The following is a 24418-nucleotide window of genomic DNA, read 5'->3' on the forward strand; positions in this document are numbered from 1 at the left end:
ACTCGCTCTAGATTACTCGCGGGATGTTTTTCGTGTCACTCGCGCGAATAAAAACAATCAACAACAATCAACTACAATCACTGTTTTGTACCTCGCTGTTTTGTACCTATTTTCAAAAAGTCCCAAATACAATGGAAAGCCAAATGCCGACGTGTCTGGGTTCACAGCACCATCCAGAGGAGGATGAATAACGTTAGGATCCTGTATTAATGTGTGTGTTACATTTTACTACTGTGTATATATACACTGATATTACTATTATTTGTATTATTGATAGCAGCATCTCTGTAGCCATGCTAATAAAATACAACTACCACTACAATTGATTTTAATTGTTTTCTATGCTCCAGACCTATATAATAACAGACGTCTGCAATAATGCTCTCTTCTATTGTCTGATTCAACTGGACATGCCAATAAGCTTAGCTGATTGGCTTGCGCGAGAACGCGTTAGGCAAATTTTCCGCTCAAGCGAAAGACGCGATTGAAGCGAATATCTCGCGTTCGCGGCAAACGCGTCGCGCATTCCGCGTCTATTAGCGTCTTTGCATTGACTTTGTATGTAATCTACTCGCACGAATAATTAGTAAAAGCTGCCTTATTGCTATATTAAAGTAATGATGAATTGACATGGAACTTGTAGTTCAGTAAGTGAGTCATTTGTTGATTCAGTAGCCTCTCTGGAGTTTGTTTCCTGTACAATGACGTAACTTAACTTAACTTAACCTAACTACCATAGTACAATGCAAATTAACTAGCAACACACAACTGTTTACCAAAACCGTAGTAACATGTTCGCACAACCGTTGTTTGAACAACGTTGGTTCAACAATGTGGGACTGTCGTTAATGATGTCACACAGGTGGGGGAGTAAGAACTTCTACTAATTAGTTCATTCAAGATTGCAAATACTGTAAGGTTATTATAGTTCATTTACACAGAAACAAAAGAAAACCATTAATTTTTTAAACGTTTACATGCAGTATGTAATTGCTGTATACTTTACTCCTTCAGGCTATATGTGTTCATTCAGCCAGCGCATTATAATTTCTAATGCTTTTACAAACATGGCATCAACCACACAACATTGAGATGCCGTGAATGTTCATTGGCTTCTTAGTTTGGTTAACGCTAAGTAATTGAACTGTTTTAGTACTTACGACGACTTATGAGGTACTAATGGAAGTTTTGGGAAACACACACCTGACTGATTATGTGAAAAAATGGTCAGACTGATTCAAACCCATAACTTTTGAGATTGAAAAAAGACTCCTAAGAGTGACCATTCTTGCTTTTTGAGGTTCACCCTTCTGCAAAGTTTAACTGCAACCCTGATAACAGAGTCTTCAGGGTTACTAGAAATTTCTAGACCGGTCTGTTGGAGATGAACTCTGCTGGAAAATAGCTTCTCCAGGAGCAAGATTGGACAAAACTGGACAAATGGGACAGTATTGCCTGGTCTGATGTGCTTAGCGATGTCCATTGTGTGAACAAATCATCTTTTGAAACAGTCGAATCAAACCAAGTCAAGTTTTAAACATGTTGAACTCAAGCCGAGTGAGTTGTTCTGATATAAATAGCAAAAATGTGAAAAAAACAAAGCTACACAGGAAATGCTTTTGAGTAATGTGTCATTGAACTGTATTTTTAAATGATTAATTGGAAGTTTTCTCTTTGTCGAATAGCTCAGTTGAGTAGTTTGGCCAGCATTCCTCCAGCTGAGCGTGTTCAGAGAGAATCAGGTCTGCAGAGCAGGAAGTCAACACTAGAGGCCTGGCTCACACGAGAGGCCAACACCTTACAGAAATACAGACAGGTACACTGAATCCATATGATACGCATATACGCATGTATGTTTTTTTTTTTGCTTACAACAGTATAAAATCAGTAACAAATATTTTGTTTGTTTTCAGAAGCAGAAGCAATATTCTCCATCATATCGATTGGTTGAAAAACATAATGTGTGTTTGTGTATAGGAACTGGCAGAGAAGCATCAGAGGACTCTAGCTCTGTTGAGGAAACAGCAAACTGTGATCGTAGATGATGAACTGATTCAGTGGAAGAGACGACAGCAACTCACAGGCAATGGAGGACCATCAGAGGGAGGACTGGACATACTGCAAGCCTGGTACTGATGCACAATATACACACACTTACACGTGTTTACAGGGCCTGAGGGAGTACCATAGACTTTCTTTTTATAAGCAAATTATTATGACTTACCCTGACACAAACCCTGAGGCCTGTTTCACACCATAAACAAAGGCAGCTTAAATGTTTTCTACCAACTGTTGACATATAGAGACATTTGTTATCAAAGTGTAAGTCAATATTAATTGCCATATTTTTTCTGAAAAAAAAGAAAAATTGCACCTGAATGTAATGGCGCTTTTCCACTGCGTGGTACGACTCGGGTCGGTACGGCTCAGTACGGCACGGCACGGTATCTTCTTTCAGACAAATTCAATCGAAGTTATATTAAAAAATGTCCTGGCTCTTCCAAGCTTTATAATAGCAGTGAATGGGTGTTATTTTTCAATAGTCCAAAAAAAGTCCAAAAAAGCGCATCCATCCATCATAAAAAGTGCTCCTCATGACTCTGGGGGGTTAATAAAGGCCTCCTGAAGTGAATCAAGATGTTTTTGTAAGAAAATTATCCATATTTAAAACTTTATAAACAGTAGCTTCCGTTAACACCCCGATTGGATTTGTCTCGAAGAAAGTCATATACACCTAGGATGCCTTGAGGGTGGGTAAATCATGGGGTAATTTTCATTTTTGAGTGAACTATCGCTTTACGACACTAAATGTTTAAAATAGTGGTCGACGATATATCGCCAAGATATATCGTAAATTTTTTTTTAAAGGGGTCATATGACATTGCTAAAAATAACATTATTTTGTGTATTTGGTGTAATGCAATGTGTTTATGGTTTAAGGTTTTAAACACATTATTTTACACATACTGCACATTATTTTTGCTCCTCTATGCCCCGCCTTTCTGAAACGCGTAGATTTTTACAAAGCTCATCGGTCTGAAAAGGGAGGTATGCTCTGATTGGCCAGCTATCCAGTGAGTTGTGATTGGCCGAATACCTCAAGCGTGTGACGGAAATGTTACACCCCTTGCTATACTGTGATGCCGTGTCCCGGCGCGACGAGACAAAAACAATAAAACCCATTATAAACGAGGCATTTGTTGCATCCAGTGGGGACAATTACGGATTATAATGACTTATACTGTCTTTTTACGCGTTGCGTTGCATATAGCGCCGCGTAAACATAAAACCAAGTCTGCATTTGTGATCGGAGAAATGACAAACAACAAGTGCTACTCTACACTGCTCAAAACCCGCATTTGAATCGTCAGTGGCAAATTCTTTAAATATGAAAATGTACTTACAGGCTGTGAGTCAGAAGAGTCAGACTGTCCTTGCAAAGTTGGAATTGCCCCACTTTATAGAAACAGCCTTTGTGCACAGACGGCATTGTAGGCTACTCTCCCAGGTCCAGGAAACAGTCCTCTGTAAAATGCGCTGCACACATATGAATATTTGGGTATCCAAACAAAGTAGTTTCACTTTCACACGAAACACAGCATCTCCACGACATCGCGGTGGCAGAGGCAACAATACTACAGCGAGAATCAAACTTACGCCTTCTTTCTTTCGTGAACATTTGGGCGGTGTTATGCAAATCTTCCCACACAGTGACATAGACATGTGGGGGCGTGTTTAAACGAGGTGTTTTAGGAGGGGGTGGACGAGTCTTAACTTTTATAAAGAATATCTCTTTGGGTTTGAGACTTTAGTCTTTGCAACTTTAGGGATCTTATCTATTCACAAACAGCTTGTAACACTCCAAAGAGAAAGGAAAACTTTAAATTGCATCATATGACCCCTTTAAATATCGGTGTCGGCCGATATGTTTTTCTGTTTGACCGATGTGTTTGAGGCGGTACTTTTATTTAGACAGCGCGCCAGACTTTTATTTTGACGGTGCTGAGAACGGCAGTGCCTGAGCACACAGTGTTCACATTCTCTCTAGTCATCGTTTGCTGTCACTGTTTAACAGTTCTGTCTGATACGGATAGAAGTCTGTCTAATCCCATAGGAAAAATGTATTGCTCAGTGGTTGCTTTTCCTAAGCTCAGGAGACTTAGATGAGATTCTCATATATATCTCATTTTAGTATCAACAGCATTTCGGATGTTTCTCCTAAAATTCCTTAGGAAAAATGGTAGTAGACACAAATGAGACATGAGAAATATTTGAGAAAAAAAGAGTCAAAACAGTGAATGTGGTGGAAGAAACAGAATATCTTTTTATTGTCTTGCTGCAAACTCTATCAAGAATCCATTATAGGAATATTTTATTGCTCAGTGGTTGCTCTTTCTAATCTCAGGAGACTTAGTTGTGATTCTCATGTATTTCTCATTTTAGTCTCAACAGTGTCTCACATGTTTATCCTAAAAATCCTTAGGAGAAATAAAAGTAGACACAACTGAGAAATGAGAAAGTTCTGAAAGAAAGGAATCCAAAATGACAATTGGAGAGAAATGTGTGAGAAACATGGGAGATCTCTTATTTGTCTTGCTGTAATCTCTTGCAAGACTCCATTATAAAAATGTTTTACTGCTCAGAGATTGCTGTTGCTTTTTATTGTAATGGGGTTTTTCACCTTTATTTGTCAGTACAGTAGGAGTAGAAACAGGAAACAATTGGATAGGTGAGAATTGAACAGGAGCAGGAAAGTACCTTTAGCTGGGATTTCGAACCTATGTTGTCTGAGGTGCAGTTGTGCCTTCACGTCGATGTGCTGCCCACAAGGCTATGGCTCTGACAGAGATTACTCTACGCTCAGGATACTAAGGGGTGATTCTCTAATATGTCTCATTGAGATATCAGCTTTGTCTTAAGATATCTTCAGTTTTAAATAGCATTAAACATTTCAGAATATCAATATTACTATTACTAATATTGCTAGTTTAACTGTTTAAATTTATCTTCAATGTCCAGCATTGTATACACCACATTTTTCAAACACGCTAGAAAGGACTTACAAGTGCAAGATGCTTAGTAAAAGAGCAATACCTTTTTTTTAAACAAATGTAACATTAGTGTACCAGTGTTTTTTTTTTTTGCTTTGTTTAGTATTAACATTTTGTCTTGTACAGCCCATTTTGCATGTATGTAAATATAGGTTATGGGTGATTCTCTAATATGTCTCATTGAGATATCAGCTTTGTCTTAAGATATCTTCAGTTTTAAATAGCATTAAACATTTCAGAATATCAATATTACTATTACTAATATTGCTAGTTTAACTGTTTAAATTTATCTTCAATGTCCAGCATTGTATACACCACATTTTTCAAACACGCTAGAAAGGACTTACAAGTGCAAGATGCTTAGTAAAAGAGCAATACCTTTTTTTTAAACAAATGTAACATTAGTGTACCAGTGTTTTTTTTTTTTTTTTTGCTTTGTTTAGTATTAACATTTTGTCTTGTACAGCCCATTTTGCATGTATGTAAATATAGGTTATGGTTTCCTCTGTTTAATCACTGTGCAATAAAACACTGTCTACATAAAACAACTTCAAATATGACAATGCATGTATTGTCTTTGATTGAAATGGTGTAGATAAATGACATTGAAGCTAACCAGAGGGAAGAAAAATTAAATAAAAAAGAGATCTCTTTACCATTTCAAATATTTCTCCTACAGAAATGAGGTTACCTTAAGACTGAATGGAAACTTTTGCTTGAGTCTCCTGCTTCTCAAACTTGTCTCCTGAGACAAAAACACTAACACTCTCACAATGGTCTTCTTTAAAGCTTTAGAAGAGATCTCAACAACTTTACATACTGTGCTCAGATATTTCTCCATAGAGACACTGGAGCTCTCTCATTTGTCTCTTTTAAAGCCTTAGAAGAGATCTCAACAACATCACACACTGTGCTCAGATTTTTCTCATTAGGTAGACTCTGGATCTCTCACATTTGTCTCCTCAAACGTTTAGAAAAGATCTCAACAACATTACACAGTGTGCTCAGATTTTTCTCCTACACTAAAGACTCGAGAGCTCTCACATTTGTCTCCTCTAAATTTCAGAAGTGATCTCAATAACTTTACTAAGTCAATTAATAATCAAGACTGAGTAATAAGCCATGTACAGTGGGGCAAAAAAGTATTTAGTCAGGCACCAATTGTGCAAGTTCTCCCACTTAAAAAGATGAGAGATCTTTTTAAGTGGGAGAACTTGCACAGTTGGTGGCTGACTAAATACTTTTTTCCCCCACTGTATGTGCCTTTCAGCAAAGAAAGCTCCAGGGTTACATTTTCTATAGATAAGTTTTGATCAAGGCATCCGTTACATTACTATTTCTAACAACAAATTATGTGACTAAGTACATAAACATTGTCCCTTAAAAAGTAACATTATACTAATTTCTGCATAATTTCTCTCTCAATATAGCCTTTAACTCTGAATTTATGATTTCCCCCCTTTATTTAGTGCTTTTCAAGTACTTGACTTGATGCACACTTTGTAAAGTTGTTGAGATCTCTTTTAAAGCATTACAGGAGACAAATATGAGACCCCCAGATTTTTTAGCTAAAGAGAAAATTCTAAGCACAGTGTGAGATGTTGTTGAGATCTATAATCTAAACTTTGGAGGAGACAAATGTGAGAGATCCAGAGTCTCTAGCAAAGGAGAAAAATCTGAGCACAGTGTGCAATGCTGTTGAGATCTTGTTTGAAACTTTGGAGGAGACAAATGTGAGACCACCAGAGTCTTTAATTAAGGAGAAAAATCTGAGCACGGTGTGTGATGTTGTTGGGATCTCTTCTAAAGCTTTAAAAGAGACAAATGTGAGATTGTTAGAGTTTTTGTCTCAGGAGACAAGTTTAAGAAGCAGGAGACTCCAGCAAAAATCTCCATTCGATCTTAAAGTAAACTAATTTCTGTCTAGGAGAAATATTTGAGTTGTTAAAGAGATCTCACTTTTGATTTTTCCTTCCTATGGGAAAATCAAATAGAATTGTTAAAGGAATTAAAAGGTATACAATAAAGTATTAAAATGATTGTTTTATATAATAAAAAGGCAAACATTATAATACTTTCTTGTTTACCATCAGCATTCAGTAAATACACATTTATATCATTTAAATAAATCTTTTATTGTTTAATAAATATTTAATTTCACAAACCATTTCTGTTCATGAAATGTCTGTGAAATTTGTTCAGTTTATATCTCAGTTGTTGGATCTATTTATGTTCATATAAATATTTACATGATAGGAAATATAACATGTAAATGTTATATGCAAGTTGCTCTGTGTCCACTACCTCGCATACACAGTGCAACTTGCTTTGAACACGTTGGTGATACAGTATTTTATGTTCTTGTTTTGTGAATGCAGGTGTGAGAAGTTGGCCGATATGATTTGGCAAAACAGACAGCAGATTCGCCGAGTTGAACACCTGACACAGCAGCTGCCCATTCCCGGACCCACAGAAGAACTGCTTACTGACCTCAACGCTACTGTCACAGACATCATATCAGCACTCGTCACCAGGTGTGTACTCAGTCACTGCCATCAATTGTCACTATTGTCTCTCTTTCAGTGAAGCAAGGTTTTCAGTGGTGTCTTTGCTTCTGGTCTCTTTGCAGCACATTTATAATTGAGAAACAGCCTCCTCAAGTGCTGAAGACTCAAACCAAATTTTCGGCAACAGTTCGCTTGCTGGTCGGAGGAAAACTCAATGTCCACATGAACCCTCCACAGGTTAAGGCCACCATCATCAGCGAACAGCAGGCCAAGGCCTTACTGAAGAACGAAAACACCCGCAAGTAAGGTTACAAAACACTTAACTGCATTCAGACAGACCCTTACACTGTCCTACTCAAATAAAATGATACACTTTTCAGCAGCAACTAATTTTTGTTTAACTACAGAAATTAAAACCAAGCAACTGACATAATGGCCTCATATGGCTTTGACTAAAACTCAACATGGAATAGATTTAGCATTTAGATTTAGCTGCTTTATTGTGTAACATCAGGGACCTGTGCCTTAAAACCAGTTTAGGTGGCTAGCCAGGAAAGTTTTAGATTATTTTTTGCCAACCATGGGTTTTAGGTACTACAAAAGCGGGTCTGCTTTTACCGATGTTCATGGTCATAATCACGGATGCACATAAGTTTTTCAGTCTGGTTCTACTTCTGGGTTGCCGGCAAGTAATTATATGCATTGCCTGTTTTAGCACTGCTGAGTGAAGCTTATCAGCGAATGAAATGTCACAGTTTTGCATTCTGGCAGCACTTAGCCAAGATTTATGCTTTCAGTTTGAATGGAAATCTTATATAGTATTACAGTTAGTCAATCTAAAATGGTAATTGTGTATTAACAGCTGGCAGCCATGTCGGTTTGCAAATGAGCAGTTGCGCATGTGCACCACTTATGTGCATCCCTGGTTGTAGTAACTAACCTCCGTAGCAGAAGTTGTTCTCTTTCAGATTGCAAACAGATATTGAACCAGTCAGCAGTGAGTGCAATGACATGTCTGACTCTTCAAATCAATGCACACTTCACTGAGAATAGATTTAGATATAATTTTCATTGAAATTAGGGGCTGAAATGAAATGAAATGAACTTTTTCACTCACCAGACAATTTGGCAACTAAATTAAGGGGACGTTTACATGACGGACTAAAAACTGAAAACTTTTTGTGCGTTTTGGCTGCTCATTCACATGACAACGGCATTTTGGGGGCCTGAAAACACAAAGAGGTACTCATGATAGATTGGCGGCATAAAATTACAGCTCTGTATATCATTGTCACCGTTATATGCGTACCATGTATACTATGTATACTGTTACTTGTCGTGCAATGTCCTGTGTACTTACTGTTTTGAAATGGTTTTATGGATGTCACCACCAAGACCTGTAGAGAAACACTGTTTTGTTTCTGAATGCGTGCATGTTTTTGAATGACAATAAAAAGTGACATGACTGTTTGTCCTCTCTTTTCACTGAAGTGACAGCAGTGGAGAGATTCTAAACAACAACTGTGTGATGGAGTACCACCAAACCACTGGCACCCTGAGTGCACACTTCAGGACCATGGTAACCTGTGCTTAAAGGCTTCACATTACACATTGTGTGTGTTTGCATGCACCTCAAAATGCTGTTAACCCTATAAACCCTATAAACCTTTCTGTATCATATTTGATTCGAAAATTTCAGAGGCCTCTAAAATATCAGCTTGATCAAAACTTTGCTGAGAAACCTGTTATACACAATCTACTACATGCATTCTGTCGTCTGATAGTTCATACTTTTTAGCAAGTAAAAGGCCTTTTAGTATAATTCTATAAATGTCCCCCTTTAAGGCTGTGGTACACGTGACTTTTTACTTTGAAACCAGTTTTTATGAAGTAAACATAAGATTAACTTTTATACTGTTAGTAATATTACATGACTAACTACATGAAACACGAGCATGAGAAAAAAAATCATGAACAAATTGAGTCATTCTGCAGAAATTTGTTAATAAGGCCTAAAGATTATAAACATTACATATTTTGCCTGCTGTTATTTGATGGAGTGGATGTTTTGGGATTTGATTAATCAAAACTGTTGTTTTATATATATTTTAATAATAATGACTTATTTCCCTCTTGTTTACAGTCTCTGAAGCGTATTAAGCGGTCAGACCGCCGCGGGGCCGAGTCAGTGACTGAAGAGAAGTTTACGGTTCTGTTTGAGTCTCAGTTCAGTGTGGGAGGCAATGAACTTGTGTTTCACGTGAAGGTAAAACGAAAACAGAAATTCTGTCAAAGTTATTCTTATTTGTTGAATTTTATTATGCGCCTTTGTATCATTCATAAATTTGTCCCTTTTTGTTTCTCTCTCTTGTGCAGACATTATCCCTGCCTGTTGTGGTCATTGTTCATGGGAGTCAAGATAATAACGCTACAGCAACTGTACTGTGGGATAATGCTTTCTCTGAGACAGTTAGTGGATACATCATTTACATATTCTTAGCATATTTCAACAAAATGTACTGTTCTCAGCTGATGTATCTTTTACCCTCCAACTGATGGACATGATAGGGTTGTCTTTTTATATTGCAAGATTACCCAGCTAGTAAAAATGTAATTTCATAATTTGAACAAAATCATTTCACCCATTCTGTTTCTAACAAAAGTTTTTTTTAAGCAAAATGTTTATCAAAAAATTTGGAAGTTTTTGATAAACGATACCGATATTAGGGAGTAAAAAAAAGGCCGAAACCAATATATCGGCCGATATTCTTTTTGTATATTATAGTACAGTACCAGTCAAAAGTTTGGACACTTTCCCATTCATGTGTCCAAACATTTGACTGGTGCTATATATAGAATACAGTATATACATACACTTACGGTCGAATAAGACAACGCATGAATGCTGCTGCCTGAACAAGAAACCTCCTTACTTAATCTCGCGAACGCGCCGGCGTATCTCCACCAAATTCGGGGGATCCCTTCAGCTCAAGGAGCCCTCTCGAACGCCACCCTCCGCGCATTGGTAGCCCCCCGGGATCGCTAGATCGGTCGGCGCCAGACCGCGAATTTAACCACCTGTAACTCCCGAACCCCGGGGGCTATCCACACGGGGGTGGTCTCATTCGAAAGAGGGCCTTGAGACGTACACTCGATTCGCGTTCGCGAGGGTTCCTTGAGCTGAAAAGATCCCCCGAATTTGGTGCGGTTCCGGTTCTCATATCGGCCGATAATATTGGCAAAACGATATATCGGTCGGGCTCTACTTATGAACATGTTATCTTCATTTATATTATAAACTGATGTTGCTTGATTGGGATTGGCGTATACACCACTCTCTTAACAGGGTCCAGAATGTTTAAGTTCGTTTAGGGCTGGGCGATATGGCAAAAAAATTTAATCTACATTTTTCCAGAACGTTTGACCGATTCTCGATTTTTAACTAGTCAACTTGAAAATGTAACTACAACATGATTCAAGTAACTTTTTTTTTATTAACCCTCTAGTTAAAGAAATTTCTATTTTAAATGCACCACACATGAAGTTGTCAGAATGATGTAAATGTTAAGCAAATCTCTTGTTAACGTTAAATATCTTGCAAAAAAGATGCATGTACTACAACTACATCTTCTACAAACTTGTCTTATACATGTTATATGTGACCCTGGACCACAAAACCAGTCTTAAGTGTCAATTTTTCAAAATTGAGATATATACATAATGTAAAAACTGAATAAATAAGCTTTCCATTGATATATGGGTTGTTAGGATAGGACAATATTTGTCCGAGATACAACAATTTGAACATCTGGAATCTGAGGGTGCAAAAAAAGCTAAATGTTGAGAAAATAGCCTTTAAAGTTGTCTAAATGAAGTTCTTAGCAATGCATATTACTAATCAAAAATGAAATTTTGATATATTTATGGTAGGAAATTTACAAAATATCTTCATGGAACATGATCTTTACTTAATATCCTATTGATTTTTGGCATAGAAGAAAAATCGATCATTTTGACCCATACAATGTATTTTTGGCTATTGCTACAAATATACCCATTCAACTAAAGACTGGTTTTGTGGTCCATGTTCACATATGTTCAGAAATAATACAAGGAAAATACTTTTAAAAAAACCTCAAAAGTCAAGGTAATTCAAATTCTAAATTACTTAAGGTATAACACCAGTAGACTATTATTAATTAGGCTATGAATGTTCTGTAAAAACCATGAATAGCAGCCTGTCACCATGATGCAAGCATGAAATTTCGAACATACACTAGTAGTTCTTTACAGGTTTATATTCGATTGCGCTGCTTTTCCACTGTTTTTTCTATGTGATCATGGACGCGTTTGACTGTTGTGCTTATGTCTCTGACAGCATCTCGTGCCTGAAACGGCATTCTTAAAACCCGGCGCTCAAGTTAAAAGAAGTTCAACTCCCATCTTCCTGCATTTTTTCCTATTCCACTGCCTGCGTCACATCTTTGTCAACACAAAAGCGCATTCTGAGCACCCTATGGTCCTTCACAGAGCGCGTCGCACGTGAGCGGTTAATCATGTGCGCCGACATGCGGTTGGATCATTCTTTTCTCTTTACTGTTAACATCGGAATATTGTCAAAGTGTCTAATTCTAACGTTTAGTAATATTTCTATTCAGTATCATGATTCCTCGATTTATAAAAAATAAAATCGTGGCACAACATTAAATTCAAATTAATTGCCAAACCCTAAGTTCGTTAAACAACCAAAATGCAACAATGTGAAATGTCCTGAAAACATTTTGTGCTTGCAGTGTACTACAACATTCACAGCAGTACAGTACACACTTGTGCTCATTTGGTTCTTCATGATTTCTCCTTAGGGTCGAGTGCCATTTGTGGTGCCTGATAAAGTGCTGTGGCCACAGCTGTGCGAAGCTTTGAACATGAAATATAAATCGGAGGTTCAGAGCGACAGAGGCCTGTCAGAAGACAATCTGGTGTTTCTCGCTCAGAAAGCCTTCAGCAGCTCCAGCAACAACACTGAGGACTACTGCAACATGACCATCACCTGGTCTCAGTTCAATAGGGTAACCATCACTAATAGCCAAACTGAACATCAGTGCTCTTATCACCTAAAGATGTTGTTCTTTGAGTTGAAATCAGACTGTACGCTTTGTTAACAAATTAGACTGAATCGGTTAAACTGACTGATGCATCCTTTTGTTATCATGAGACTAAATGAGCATGTTGCTAGTTTAATTTAAAAGAATTTCATTTTAGAGGCATGCATTACATTTTATATGTTATACTGTGTGTCTGGGAACATGTAATTACACCATGACATAAACACAGAATATGTGATGCAAACATAAATAATAACTTGGACTTCCCAACACTAATGTGCAGCAACTAATCCTATTTTACATTGTCTCCCTTCAGAGCCATTACTTTAGTTTTTTTCCTCAGAACATCCAATGTTATAAAAGAAGAAAAGCAACCGAACATTTGAAATGACTGCAATATATCCAGTCTCAGGATCCAGACTTGGGTGTTTTTGTTTTGACAGGAAAGTTTGCCAGGCAGGAACTTCACATTCTGGCAGTGGTTTGATGGGGTCATTGAGCTCATGAAGAAACACCTGAAGTCTCACTGGAATGATGGGTAAAGACTGATTCAGCACACTTCGCACACTAATAAGAGAACAATTGGTAAAAGGTTGTATGTTTATCTGCAGAGCGATTCTGGGTTTCCTGAACAAGCAGCAAGCTCTGGATATGTTGATGTCCAAACCAAACGGCACGTTCCTTCTGCGCTTTAGCGACTCTGAGATCGGAGGCATCACCATCGCATGGGTCGCAGAAAACCCGAACAAAGCAGGTAAGGAGCACAGTAAATGTACAGATATGTTATCTGCACACTTATAACATATCTGTACATTTATCTAAACAATTACATTTTTTATCTATACTTCTATTTCTGTATATACAGTGGGTACGGAAAGTATTCAGACCCCCTTAAATTTTTCACTCTTTGTTATATTGCAGCCATTTGCTAAAATCATTTAAGTTCATTTTTTTTCCTCATTAATGTACACACAGCACCCCATATTGACAGAAAAACACAGAATTGTTGACATTTTTGCAGATTTATTAAAAAAGAAAAACTGAAATATCACATGGTCCTAAATATTCAGACCCTTTGCTGTGACACTCATATATTTAACTCAGGTGCTGTCCATTTCTTCTGATCATCCTTGAGATGGTTCTACACCTTCATTTGAGTCCAGCTGTGTTTGATTATACTGATTGGACTTGATTAGGAAAGCCACACACCTGTCTATATAAGACCTTACAGCTCACAGTGCATGTCAGAGCAAATGAGAATCATGAGGTCAAAGGAACTGCCTGAAGAGCTCAGAGACAGAATTGTGGCAAGGCACAGATCTGGCCAAGGTTACAAAAAAATGTCTGCTGCACTTAAGGTTCCCAAGAGCACAGTGGCCTCCATAATCCATAAATGGAAGACGTTTGGGATGACCAGAACCCTTCCTAGAGCTGGCCGTCCGGCCAAACTGAGCTATCAGGGGACAAGAGCCTTGGTGAGAGAGGTAAAGAAGAACCCAAAGATCACTGTGGCTAAGCTCCAGAGATGCAGTCGGGAGATGGAAGAAAGTTGTAGAAAGTCAACCATCACTGCAGCCCTCCACCAGTCGGGGCTTTATGGCAGAGTGGCCCGACGGAAGCCTCTCCTCAGTGCAAGACACATGAAAAAACACCTGAAGGACTCCAAGATGGTGAGAAATAAGATTATCTGGTCGGATGAGGCCAAGATAGAACTTTTTGGCCTTAATTCTAAGCGGTATGTGTGGAGAAAACCAGGCACTGCTCATCACCTGTCCAATACAGTCCCAACAATGAAGCATGGTGGTGGCAGCATCATGCTGTGGGGGTGTTTTTCAGCTGCAGGGACAGGACAACTGGTTGCAAATGAGGGAAAGATGAATGCGGCCAAGCACAGGGATATCCTGGACGAAAACCTTCTCCAAAGTGCTCAGGACCTCAGACTGGGCGAAGGGATTTGTTAAATGTGTTGCTACACCAGATTCTGAAAGAAATTTCAAGTGTTTGCCTCATGTCACAAGATGTTTTATCATACGTTTCCTGCTAGCAGGTGCTGAGAAGATGAGAAAGAAATTTGAAGGGAACAAAATTAGATACAAAACAACTCACCTGATCATATTCAAACTTTTTTAAATTATATGTAAAAGAAACATCAGGGAAATAAACAAACAAATAGCATTATAAAGTAATAGAAGTAACTAAATAATAGCTTGTGACATTTATTTTTATATGCTAAAGCAAATGACAGCTTTAGTTAGCAAATTTTGATTGTTCCAATCTACAATTAACTTAGTGAGGGTTAATCACTTGATTATCTTTTAAAATAAGAAGATATCAAAGAAACATCAAGGAATAAATAACGATACATTTATTTATAAATAATTAATAAATAAACAATAGCCTATGACATTTTTTTTTTTTATATACTAAGGCTAATGATAGCTTTAGCTAGCAAATAGCAATACGCCACACCACATTAACTCTGTGAAGTCTTTTATGGTGTAGTCTACTGTAACTATTTATCCTGGGCTCTGTGAATTTAAACAATGGCCTTGTTAAGAGAAAGAGTGAGGCAAAGCACAAAAGCAGCAGGGAAGAAAAAGAGAGGAATATATACGCTAGCCAAGCTCTAAGGCCACAGCGGTCAGCAGCACTTCGTTATGAGTTTGCATAGTCTGACATGCACCAACAGAGTGTGTTAACCTTGAGCGGGGCTGAGGGGAAAAGGGCAACGGAGGCTGGTGGTAGTGGTGCTAAAGGCCTAAGCAGGTGTGACAGTTCTGAAAGCTTTCACTGGACAAAAAGGTTTCACTGGCCTCCAAGCAATGCTGAGCTACGGCTGACCTCACTGCTCTCCAGCGCTGGCAGAGAGAAGCTGTGTTTGTAATAGAAGAGATGAAGGAAAACAAGCATGTCTGTGTTTACATGAAAGATGCATATAAAATAATAATAGTGTAAAAGTACAGCATGTGTTCTCTAATTCAAAACAGACTAACAGAATCCAAAATGTGTACACTTGTAAACTGCACACTTTGTAAATAACATATCTGCACACTTATAACATACCTGTACATTTATCTAAACAATTAAATTTGTTATCTATACTTCTGTTTCTGTATATAGTGCATTATTTAATTTCTGTTTTTTTTCTTACATTAGTGTTATATTCCATCCCTACTGTGTTATTTCTATGTATGTCTGCACTATCATGTATGTCTGCTCTATGTCTGTACTTTCTTCTGCACTGGAAGCTCCTGTCATCAAGTCAAATTCCTTGTGTGTGTAAATGTACTTGGTAATAAAGCTCTTCTGATTCTGATTCTAAATGGTTAGTGAAGACAATACTAATGAGAACTCGGATGCATTCAGCCAAACGTGGGTCCAAGCTGAACAGAAATGCTTGACTTTACTCAGCAGCCGTCATTCTGAGCAGGGATGGGCAGTATTTATGATACATGTATTTCAAATACGTATTTCAAATACAAAATAGTATTTTGTAATTTGTATTTGATAGGGTTGATGAAAATGGCTTCGTATTTTGTATCAAAATACTTTAGTGTTTTGTATTTTTGTAGTTTTAAATCATTAAAATGCGGCCTCTGATGGGTGCCTGCTCAATAGGCTAGTTTGCCCAGACTTGTTGAGATCAGAACAGAAAATTGATGCATATGGAAGAAGTTGGTCAAGGTAAGAAACGTGCAGGCTGCCAGCTTTCCATCAATTTTTTTGCATAAATTGCTATAATTCTTAACAGTTCATGTTAAGTTTGTGTTCATTTTAGTAGCCTAGGCTAAATAATTACCGAGCAGAAGCCCCACAATTAACGTTAGCTTGCTACTTTCAGCCTATGTTAAGTTCGTCGGTTGTACACGAAAAAAATAATAATACAGCGTTTCAGTGTTGTACAACATTACATTTTAATGCCACGATATTGGTGTAATGGTCTAAACTCGCGTGGAGCAGCAGCATTTACTGTGAGCCACTCGGAGACACGGATATGACCGCGTGTGAAAGAGCATAGTAGAGCTGCATTGCAAAACCTGTTTCACACCGCACCGCACATCTATGGCGTTCGGACGGATTCTTTAATATGACGTTGCAACATGCACTCGTCTCACTGAACGTCTCATTGACATCTTAATTTTTAATTTTTATTTTGCTATTTAATCCATTCATTTTAAGACGCAGACGAGGCGTAGACGTCACGCAGACGTCACGTAAATCACGTGTGGCAGTGAAGTGTCGAGCCAGACGTCACACGTGTGATTCATGTGTAGCAGTGAAGTTAAAAAAAAAAATTTACTAACACGTATCATAACACGCTGCTCACACGGCTCAGTGCAGTGTGTCAGCCAATGCATAATTACCTTGCCCTTCATTCATTCCTCTCAATGGACGTGACGTCTGCGTCTGACTTTTTTTTTCACAAAAATGAACCGAAACTCAGCGAATACTTGCCTCATATACATGATAAACATATCTATAAAATGCTTTAAATTACTACTTTAAAACTAAATAATTCAAATCGAAAACAAAAACTCTTTCATTATGTAATTTCTCTCTAAATGCGCGTCCAGTTAAGGAGATGGCGAGTCAGGATCAGCAGCTTCATCTTTGTGACACTGACTCAGAAAACACTAGTTTATTAACAAATAATTCAAATATCCCCTCACTATTTTTTATTATTATTTTTATTTATTTATTTTTTACCTTTTTATTTTTTACTTTTTTTGTTGTCGTTTGTTTGTTTTTTTGGCCGCTGTGCCAAAATTGTGTTTGCATTCAGTACAGATAGCCTACAGCGGCATTAGTGCCACTTTTTTTAAACTCTGATTGATCGATTTCATGAGACATTCTATTTAATTTCTGTTTTTTTTCTTACATTAGTGTTATATTCCATCCCTACTGTGTTATTTCTATGTATGTCTGCACTATCATGTATGTCTGCTCTATGTCTGTACTTTCTTCTGCACTGGAAGCTCCTGTCATCAAGTCAAATTCCTTGTGTGTGTAAATGTACTTGGTAATAAAGCTCTTCTGATTCTGATTCTAAATGGTTAGTGAAGACAATACTAATGAGAACTCGGATGCATTCAGCCAAACGTGGGTCCAAGCTGAACAGAAATGCTTGACTTTACTCAGCAGCCGTCATTCTGAGCAGGGATGGGCAGTATTTATGATACATGTATTTCAAATACGTATTTCAAATACAAAATAGTATTTTGTAATTTGTATTTGATAGGGTTGATGAAAATGGCTTCGTATTTTGTATCAAAATACTTTAGTGTTTTGTATTTTTGTAGTTTTAAATCATTAAAATGCGGCCTCTGATGGGTGCCTGCTCAATAGGCTAGTTTGCCCAGACTTGTTGAGATCAGAACAGAAAATTGATGCATATGGAAGAAGTTGGTCAAGGTAAGAAACGTGCAGGCTGCCAGCTTTCCATCAATTTTTTTGCATAAATTGCTATAATTCTTAACAGTTCATGTTAAGTTTGTGTTCATTTTAGTAGCCTAGGCTAAATAATTACCGAGCAGAAGCCCCACAATTAACGTTAGCTTGCTACTTTCAGCCTATGTTAAGTTCGTCGGTTGTACACGAAAAAAATAATAATACAGCGTTTCAGTGTTGTACAACATTACATTTTAATGCCACGATATTGGTGTAATGGTCTAAACTCGCGTGGAGCAGCAGCATTTACTGTGAGCCACTCGGAGACACGGATATGACCGCGTGTGAAAGAGCATAGTAGAGCTGCATTGCAAAACCTGTTTCACACCGCACCGCACATCTATGGCGTTCGGACGGATTCTTTAATATGACGTTGCAACATGCACTCGTCTCACTGAACGTCTCATTGACATCTTAATTTTTAATTTTTATTTTGCTATTTAATCCATTCATTTTAAGACGCAGACGAGGCGTAGACGTCACGCAGACGTCACGTAAATCACGTGTGGCAGTGAAGTGTCGAGCCAGACGTCACACGTGTGATTCATGTGTAGCAGTGAAGTTAAAAAAAAAAATTTACTAACACGTATCATAACACGCTGCTCACACGGCTCAGTGCAGTGTGTCAGCCAATGCATAATTACCTTGCCCTTCATTCATTCCTCTCAATGGACGTGACGTCTGCGTCTGACTTTTTTTTTCACAAAAATGAACCGAAACTCAGCGAATACTTGCCTCATATACATGATTACATGATAAATAAAATGCTTTAAATTACTACTTTAAAACTAAATAATTCAAATCGAAAACAAAAACTCTTTCATTATGTCATTATGTACTAAATGCGCGTCCAGTTAAGGAGATGGCGAGTCAGGATCAGCAGCTTCATCTTTGTGACACTGACTCAGAAAACACTAGTTTATTAACAAATAATTCAAATATCCCCTCACTATTTTTTATTATTATTTTTATTTATTTATTTTTTACCTTTTTATTTTTTACTTTTTTTGTTGTCGTTTGTTTGTTTTTTTGGCCGCTGTGCCAAAATTGTGTTTGCATTCAGTACAGATAGCCTACAGCGGCATTAGTGCCACTTTTTTTAAACTCTGATTGATCGATTTCATGAGACATTCTTGTGTGTGTAAATGTACTTGGTAATAAAGCTCTTCTGATTCTGATTCTAAATGGTTAGTGAAGACAATACTAATGAGAACTCGGATGCATTCAGCCAAACGTGGGTCCAAGCTGAACAGAAATGCTTGACTTTACTCAGCAGCCGTCATTCTGAGCAGGGATGGGCAGTATTTATGATACATGTATTTCAAATACGTATTTCAAATACAAAATAGTATTTTGTAATTTGTATTTGATAGGGTTGATGAAAATGGCTTCGTATTTTGTATCAAAATACTTTAGTGTTTTGTATTTTTGTAGTTTTAAATCATTAAAATGCGGCCTCTGATGGGTGCCTGCTCAATAGGCTAGTTTGCCCAGACTTGTTGAGATCAGAACAGAAAATTGATGCATATGGAAGAAGTTGGTCAAGGTAAGAAACGTGCAGGCTGCCAGCTTTCCATCAATTTTTTTGCATAAATTGCTATAATTCTTAACAGTTCATGTTAAGTTTGTGTTCATTTTAGTAGCCTAGGCTAAATAATTACCGAGCAGAAGCCCCACAATTAACGTTAGCTTGCTACTTTCAGCCTATGTTAAGTTCGTCGGTTGTACACGAAAAAAATAATAATACAGCGTTTCAGTGTTGTACAACATTACATTTTAATGCCACGATATTGGTGTAATGGTCTAAACTCGCGTGGAGCAGCAGCATTTACTGTGAGCCACTCGGAGACACGGATATGACCGCGTGTGAAAGAGCATAGTAGAGCTGCATTGCAAAACCTGTTTCACACCGCACCGCACATCTATGGCGTTCGGACGGATTCTTTAATATGACGTTGCAACATGCACTCGTCTCACTGAACGTCTCATTGACATCTTAATTTTTAATTTTTATTTTGCTATTTAATCCATTCATTTTAAGACGCAGACGAGGCGTAGACGTCACGCAGACGTCACGTAAATCACGTGTGGCAGTGAAGTGTCGAGCCAGACGTCACACGTGTGATTCATGTGTAGCAGTGAAGTTAAAAAAAAAAATTTACTAACACGTATCATAACACGCTGCTCACACGGCTCAGTGCAGTGTGTCAGCCAATGCATAATTACCTTGCCCTTCATTCATTCCTCTCAATGGACGTGACGTCTGCGTCTGACTTTTTTTTTCACAAAAATGAACCGAAACTCAGCGAATACTTGCCTCATATACATGATAAACATATCTATAAAATGCTTTAAATTACTACTTTAAAACTAAATAATTCAAATCGAAAACAAAAACTCTTTCATTATGTAATTTCTCTCTAAATGCGCGTCCAGTTAAGGAGATGGCGAGTCAGGATCAGCAGCTTCATCTTTGTGACACTGACTCAGAAAACACTAGTTTATTAACAAATAATTCAAATATCCCCTCACTATTTTTTATTATTATTTTTATTTATTTATTTTTTACCTTTTTATTTTTTACTTTTTTTGTTGTCGTTTGTTTGTTTTTTTGGCCGCTGTGCCAAAATTGTGTTTGCATTCAGTACAGATAGCCTACAGCGGCATTAGTGCCACTTTTTTTAAACTCTGATTGATCGATTTCATGAGACATTCATTATGTTTGTATTAAATTGTTCAGATTTTTTTAACATGCATTCAAATATTCATGTTTATTTCTTGCTGCAAATATTAAAGAGGAAACTATCATTGATTCATGTGCCACTACTGCCGAATTATCGCAGTACATATTAAAGAGCGTAAAAACACTTTTTATTCTATATATTAAACTATAAAACTAAAATAAAAAATGACAAATATTGTTTATGTTCGTTAAATTAGCCCAAAATATAGCAATGTTTAAAAATGCATTCTTTTGTGTTGGTCTAGAGACTCCTAGTGGTGAATACAAGCTAGAACAACTTATTTTTATGATTTCTTCATAAGTATCTGTGGATATGTGGACAAGAAGCAATGTCATACAGAATTTTTTATATCATTTGTATAAATATTTACTTTTTGGAATAAAAAGCTATACATAAGGAAGGTAAAAAGCACTTAATTGCTAATTAAACATAATTGAGGATAAGTGAAAACAATAATAGAGAATGAATAGGTATAATAAAGCACAAATAAGTGTATGGAATGTGCTGGAAACCCTTGCAGACCTCATGTTCAGGCAGACGAACATGTGGTAGACGCAGATGTCACGAAGACGTCACGTTCAGGCAGACGAACAGTAATGTGGCAGACGCAGACGTCACGTTCAGTGAGACGAGTGCATGTTGCAACGTCATATTAAAGAATCCGTCCGAACGCCATACACATCGGCGTGAATGTTAACGAAAGACGCCTGATACACCGCACTGTGCTGCTCAGCAGCTCGAGCTTAAAGCGCCAGTACAAGGTTGAAGGACAATTTGACGAAAAACATTTAGTTGACACAAAAAAGTATATATTGCACAGAATAAGCATATATTCGTAAAATCCTTTAGTAGATCTCAATTGCAGTCAGTTTCGTTCCTTTGCGAGATCTCAATGAGCGCATTTACATACACGGTCTTAAGCCGATTATGCTTAATAAACCGAAAACGCACTTGGTCATATAAACGCGGTAACCCGTTTTATTTTATCGGAGTAAGGTCATAAACGGCCTAAGCATAAACCGGTCACAACAGGTAGTTTTTTGCCTCTTACTCCGATTTCGCATGGCATGTAAACGCAATAACCCGCTTTCTGTCGGCTTATTGAAGTGCGCATGTGTGATACATGACAGAAACGCATCGTTAGTGCAGATTTAAGCGCATCTAGACCGAGCAAACGTCTTGCAGTAAAGAAAGAAGGAAATATATCACAAAAGCAGACTTTTTCATGACTCACAAAATTATAAAAATGTGTTCTCATCTCGTGCAGCAGAAGTAGAAGTGGTTCAGTCACAATGCTGCGTTTATAACTGCATGAGAGGATAATATATTAGCAGTAAGTTTCCCGACATGTTGCAAGTTGACATGTTGCAAGCTTAATTTAACATCACAACTGACAAATGTATGGAATACTCGGAGTCAGATATGCAAATGATTATATTTTGGCATCACTACAGGGAAATAACCTGATTTATTAATGAAGTCATGTAAACACAGCTTACTTGCGTTGTAAGGATACTGATGTGCATGTAAATGGGGGTTATTTTAATAAGCTGATATTTGTGAGTTATCAGCTTACTGGTGTGCATGAAAACGTGCTCATTGACTGTCAAAAGGAGGGATTTGACATCTTTGGAGCAGTATCCCCAGTATCCCCAAGCACCTTTTTTGTGAGGTTTAACATGATCATCCCATCCTCAGCTCCAGTAGAGCATTTATTTTCCTTTGCTTGACTGATCAACCGGCCCCATCGGCGATGCCTAAATGCTACACTTTTTGAAAAAATTGTGCTTAAAGGCATCAGTAGCTAAAGAGACCTCTGCAATGTAGTCCACAGGCTACACACACACACATTCAATACACTCCCTCTCTCTCACACACACACACACACACACACACACACCCACAGTTAATGTTTGTCATTAAATCAGTGTTGCTGATGCAAAGTAGGCCCTTCGTTACCAAACACCAAGTAACTAAATTAGGATACAGTTATGAGTCATTCGCAAACTGTTAAACATTAAACTGTTGGTTACTTTAAAACTAACCTTCGTCTGGTATATGTGAATACTTGATCTGTTAACTGATCGTATATGTCAGATTTATTGCATGACTCGGGCAGAGAAAAGCTGTTGCTATCAGACACTGTTTACTAAATCATCTGAGTCAGTGCAATGGTGAAGGGATCGATCAAATAGGCCAATTGATGGAAGGTTTGCGAAGAAATTTCATGCTCCCTTGTAAAAGTATTTTTTTTGTATTTTTAAAATACAAAAATACAGTAGTTTATTTTGATATATGGTGGGGCTGCTGTATTTTGTAGTTTATTTTGATACACTTAAAATGAAGGTATTTGGTATTTTATTTTAAAATACATTTTGATGTATCTCTGCCCAACCCTGATTCTGAGTATGTGTGTTTCATTATGCAGGAGAACGGATGGTGTGGAACCTGATGCCCTTCACTACTAAAGATTTCTCTATCCGCTCTCTGGCCGATCGGATCAGTGATCTGAATCATCTGCTCTTTCTCTATCCCAACCAGCCGAAAGAGGAAGTCTTCTCCCGTTACTGCACACCTCCAAACTGTATGCATGTTTCTCTTGCAGACAGAAATATCATCAAATGATTGTATGCTTCATTGTTAGCATAGTTACAGTTAGTTAGCATAGTGTTTCCCAACTTTCAGGGATGCAAACTTGTCACCTTTCAGCAACAAAGGTTTTTAGAATTCAATGTAGGTCATTTGTGTAACTGGTGTAGATAACCAGTAACAGACATATCTGCTTTGCGTGTAAAATAAATGTTTTTTAATTTAGTCAGAATCCACTCAAGCTTAACAGAGGCTTAATGACAGAGTTTAATATATGGATGCTTTGGTTCTTGTGAATTAAAGTGTTAAAGAGTTTCTATTAACAATCTTTAATGAACATGATTTTGTTTTTTCAGCAAAAGCAGTGGGGGATGGATATGTCAAACCAGAGATCAAGCAGGTGGTGAAAGTTGAGTGAGTATTGTTCTCTTCTCAAGTTTTTAATATACAAAAAGTCAAAAACTCACCTGATTGATTATCATCAATAATTCCTGGATATTAGAGAAATGTGTTTCTACATGTTCCAATATATACAGTCGGATTTAAAGGGATAGTTCACCCAAAAAAAATTGCTGTCAATTTACTCTCAGGCCATCCGAGATGTAGGTGAATGTTTTTCTTAAGTAGAACAGTAAAGATTTTTAGATGAAACTGTGGTCCTTGTTGATTCATAAAATGCAAGTCAGCGGCTGCTGGTTTTTGAGAATTAAAAAAAAGCATATCAAGGAACACAAAATTAATACCCATGGCCCCTGACAATATTTTGAGGTCTTATGAAGTGAAATGATTAGTCTGTGCAAGAAACTGAACATTATTTACAACATTATTACCTGTAATCTTTCTTTTATTGTATTACTGACTGTTTACTTGTCTTCAATAATTGTTTGAGGCTATTTACTTATATTAGTAGGACTAGTATTAGTTTTTTTCCCATCTATACACACACACACACACACACACACACACACACACAC

At 37.4% G+C, this 24418-nt stretch overlaps 1 protein-coding gene across 1 annotated transcript in view; it reads left to right on the forward strand.

Moving 5' to 3' along the window:
• LOC107556764 (signal transducer and activator of transcription 5B-like) overlaps positions 1–24418 on the forward strand; it is a 40178-nt gene that overhangs the window by 12385 nt on the left and 3375 nt on the right. The window contains exons 6-17 of the mRNA XM_016239960.1: positions 1686–1816; positions 1978–2129; positions 7430–7585; positions 7681–7860; positions 9050–9137; positions 9702–9824; positions 9935–10027; positions 12421–12627; positions 13107–13201; positions 13275–13417; positions 23284–23439; positions 23801–23858. Of these exons, the coding sequence (XP_016095446.1) occupies positions 1686–1816; positions 1978–2129; positions 7430–7585; positions 7681–7860; positions 9050–9137; positions 9702–9824; positions 9935–10027; positions 12421–12627; positions 13107–13201; positions 13275–13417; positions 23284–23439; positions 23801–23858 (1582 nt within the window). The remainder of the gene's footprint in view (positions 1–1685; positions 1817–1977; positions 2130–7429; positions 7586–7680; positions 7861–9049; positions 9138–9701; positions 9825–9934; positions 10028–12420; positions 12628–13106; positions 13202–13274; positions 13418–23283; positions 23440–23800; positions 23859–24418) is intronic.

This window comes from Sinocyclocheilus grahami, unplaced genomic scaffold (assembly GCF_001515645.1).
Source record: "Sinocyclocheilus grahami isolate Dianchi unplaced genomic scaffold, SAMN03320097.WGS_v1.1 scaffold578.1, whole genome shotgun sequence".
Classification (NCBI taxonomy): domain Eukaryota; kingdom Metazoa; phylum Chordata; class Actinopteri; order Cypriniformes; family Cyprinidae; genus Sinocyclocheilus; species Sinocyclocheilus grahami.